This window comes from Andrographis paniculata, unplaced genomic scaffold (assembly GCF_009805555.1).
Source record: "Andrographis paniculata isolate CXL003 unplaced genomic scaffold, ASM980555v1 Contig52END, whole genome shotgun sequence".
Taxonomy (NCBI): Eukaryota; Viridiplantae; Streptophyta; class Magnoliopsida; order Lamiales; family Acanthaceae; genus Andrographis; species Andrographis paniculata.
In genome coordinates this window covers 3,126,037-3,129,744 of record NW_026137587.1, presented here as the reverse complement: position 1 = coordinate 3,129,744, position 3,708 = coordinate 3,126,037, and the positions used below count along the sequence as shown (strand labels likewise).

The window sequence follows — 3,708 nt, the reverse complement described above, 5'->3', positions numbered from 1 at the left end:
TTTCTAATTTGTTATTCTCAATAATATTTTCTCTGCATATATGAATATATAATACTAATATGATATGATAAGCTTGACATGCTTGTGGGTCAATAAGATCTTTGTGATGTTCAGCGCTAGCTATTGTGGATTGGAACCAACTGCAGTTTGCCTCCATAGATCTCTGGAAGCTGGTTTTCATCAATTTCCTCTTGCAGAGTGGCGTGTAATTTGCTGTTCTCCACAAATACAATCTTGAACACAGTAAAAAGCCATGGATCAGACAACAAACGTATGCAGTGCAACATCTAAGGTTGTGTTCTTTTGTGAATTTTATCTAAATTTTTATTATTCAAATTCTTTTTTTTTCTTAAAAAATATCACATTAAACAATTATCATTTTTTTTTATATATTATACTACAAATTTATTTTACATTCAAAATATATCGTCAACTTCTGTTTATATCACATCAAATAACTATTCAAATTCAAATTTTTAATATCAAAAAATCCAAACCAAAAACTAAAAATTAAATAAATGGATAATGACTTCTACTTGTACTTATACCTTCTTCCTGTTATTCTTGTCGATGAATGGTTGAATGATCTTCCACGTGGTCATGAAAATGTAGGGTACATGAATGAAAAGCATTTTTCCAAGTCTTTCTGGGTAGTAATCCTGTCATAAAATATTTAATATATATGTGTATTGATTAGCATAATAACATGAGGTATTCATTTATCTGAATTGTTTAGACCTGTAGGATTGAAATAGTTGCGACGCTTGCGCGGACATCGCCGTTGCAATAGCCATACCCTTGTAGATCTGCTATAATAGTGAACTTTTCCTGTCCTCCAGACATCCTGATTTTTGGTAAGAAATAAATAATAACTTAGTCGGTATTCTCAGAAATGGGCCATCTTTGGACAGGTGAAAAAGAATTGTGTTCGATGGTTATGGTTCTTGACAAACTGTAAACTTTAATGATAATGATGTACACAAGGGGTAGGATCTGATGCTGATTTTGTAATAAGAGCTAAAAAGGTAAATATGAAATTAGGAATAGCAGTTAGCTCCTCTTCATTCCATATGCAATCTGGGCAGATTCAAGATTGATAACACACTTTATTGCATCTAGACACCAATTGAATCCAATGCAATCATTTTTGCATCTTATTCACCAAAAGAATATTATTTTTAAAGATAATAATTTGTTACTTGGATATTCCACTACGAAAAAAAATAGTATATTTGTAACGGAATTCCGTCCCTAAAGATCGCGTAGGTAACGTAATTCCATCGTTAATTCCGTCTCTAATATCATTAGTAACGGAAAAAGTAGATTTAAAGATAAAAAAATCTCGTTACAAAAATGATATTTTCTTATAATGTCAGGTGGAAGAATGCTAGTCTGTGTATTGTGAAATGTGGAATGTTATTCACAAATAGGCTGACTGTTTTACTTTAGATATGTATCTAATCATGTTGTCTATGTTAAAAAGGTTAAGGTTGTAGTATTTCATAAATATTTCTGCACTTATATACAATTAGGATGGATTTAAATTATAATACATATATATATATATATTATGATTTTAATGGATTATATAATCATATGATAAAACAATTTGAAATATTGATTATTGTATAATATTATTATTATTATAAAATACCCTTAATTATATAAAATTATTAATATTAAATTAGTTATTAAAGAAGAGTAAAATAGTATTGTAACAATAATTCTACCTTAATAGTATCTACAACGGAATGATAAATAATTCTTTCTTTCTTTTTTTTTTTTTTTTTTTTTATTTTATGACGAAATGATAAATAATTCCTGATTATACTACTACTATCTCATTTTTTTTTATATCCGAATCGAATTGAACAAATATTCGAAATCGCGAATCGTATCCTTAACTGAAAATATTTCCATATAATTCGAACCGAACCGAAATTAAAAAATAATATATTAAAAAATAATTAAAATTCTAACTAAATCAAAATATTTGCAAATATTTCAAATATCTTAACCGAAATCGAACCGTAACCGAACCGAATATAATTATTAATATAAATTTGAAAATATAATAATATAAATATATAAATACGAAAAAAATATCAAAAACTGAAATCGAACCGAACAAATATCAAATATGCAGTATTTATATTCAAACCGAATTTGCTCGGTTAACCGAAAATTCGGTTCGATTCAATTCAGTTCGGTTCAACGATTCAACTGTTCAGATCGATTTTTTTGTCTACCCGTACCATATTTTATTATGTTTTGGACTATAATACTGCATAGTAAATGTGTAATTAAGTTGGATAAAATCATATTATTCATCTTAATATAAAGGTAAACTAATTTTTTCTTGTCCCGTAGACTTTTTTATCATTTTAGTCGTGTAATTAAAGTTTGTCGCAAATTAGTTTCAGTGAAAAGTTTTCACAATTTTAGTCTTCCCACGTGAGAAATGTCTCCGTGGCACCCATGTGGCTCGCCGCCAGATTAGCGACACCTGGCACACAGGTGAATTGTTTTAATTTTCAATTTTTAATTTTTTTTTAAAAAAAAAGACAATAAACAAATTAAATTTTTTTAAAAAAAATAATTTAAAAATTCACATGGTCGCAAAATATTGCTAACTTGGCGGACACGTGTCCTCCGCGAGCCACGTAAGCATCTCCAGCGCCGGAGGACTAAAATTGCAAAAAATCTTCACTTACGATGCTAATTTACAAGAGACTCATACTTCAGTTATCAGACTAAAATAATAAATGGTCCACAAAAGAATGAACTTACCCTGATATAAATGTAACAGAACTACGACAATCAAAATTACAATTAGTATCAACAGATTTAGAGCCAAGATTGTGGTTGTGTCTAACCTGGAACACAGCTTATCCAAAGCAAACACCCAAAAACCTGAAAAATCAACCATAGGGCAACACATGAGAAAACCAGTCATCAGTACTACAACATTGTATCTTACAGATAACCAAAATCAAATCTCCATACAATACAACAAAAAAAATAGAAAAAGGAAGTATCCAAGCTAGAACACGTTTGAATTCATCTGTGTCTCCTTGAAAATGACGGGAAACTAAAACAACTGCAATGGGACGCCCTTGCTTGTCCTTCCCTTGCATGAACATCTTGTTTTGTGATATTTCATTATGGATCTCCGATGTTGTAATGAAACCCTTTGGCATGAAGGCCCGCCTCCATGCCAAGTATTTCAGCAACATCGTTGCAGCTTTATCAACATCGAGATCGCGTGCGCAAAGAAACCTTCTCAGTGTTGAATCGTCTAGATCCTGTGATGAACACAAACAAAATATCGATTGCAGTTTCAAACGTTGTCTGAAATCTGCCAATTACAGTCCTTTAATTTCCTTCAATTTTAGCTGTATAAGATAGTTATCCACATAGAATCAGATCTGATCAATACTTAACAGCTTAATTAATTCATAAGATTCAGAAAATCAGCTTTGTACTTATGGTTTAGGGAATTGTATGGCTTGCATAGTAAATAAGTCGAAAGAAGAAAATAAAAACCTCAAAATAGACTTATATATCTGATGAAGAAAATCTCAAAATCATATACTTATTATATGAGAAAGAAAGAATACCTTGCAAGAGGGATCTTGTTTTTCAAGAGTGGTTCTCATGGAAAGAATGCAAAGTCTTATGTTTTCCTCACCATTATTGTCTGTGTTC

General features: G+C 30.3%; 1 protein-coding gene across 1 annotated transcript; it reads right to left on the bottom strand.

The window, feature by feature from the left end:
- LOC127254241 (uncharacterized) lies at positions 1-3,708 on the bottom strand. Its single transcript, XM_051279247.1, has 6 exons — positions 3,621-3,708; positions 3,053-3,305; positions 2,877-2,913; positions 739-844; positions 549-659; positions 1-233 (listed from the first exon to the last, which is right to left on the bottom strand). The coding sequence occupies exons 1-6, from the start codon at positions 3,657-3,659 to the stop codon at positions 117-119; spliced, it is 663 nt and encodes a 220-aa protein (XP_051135204.1). The 5' UTR covers positions 3,660-3,708; the 3' UTR covers positions 1-116.

Bases quoted from the DNA above. Each gene is read 5' to 3' on its own strand.
- LOC127254241 (XM_051279247.1), bottom strand. From the start codon at position 3,659: ATGAGAACCACTCTTGAAAAACAAGATCCCTCTTGCAAG. The intron at 3,306-3,620 runs GTATTCTTTCTT...TGTTCATCACAG, and splicing joins AACAAGATCCCTCTTGCAAG to GATCTAGACGATTCAACACT. The intron at 2,914-3,052 runs GTGTTCTAGCTT...TTGATTTTTCAG, and splicing joins AGACACAGATGAATTCAAAC to GTTTTTGGGTGTTTGCTTTG.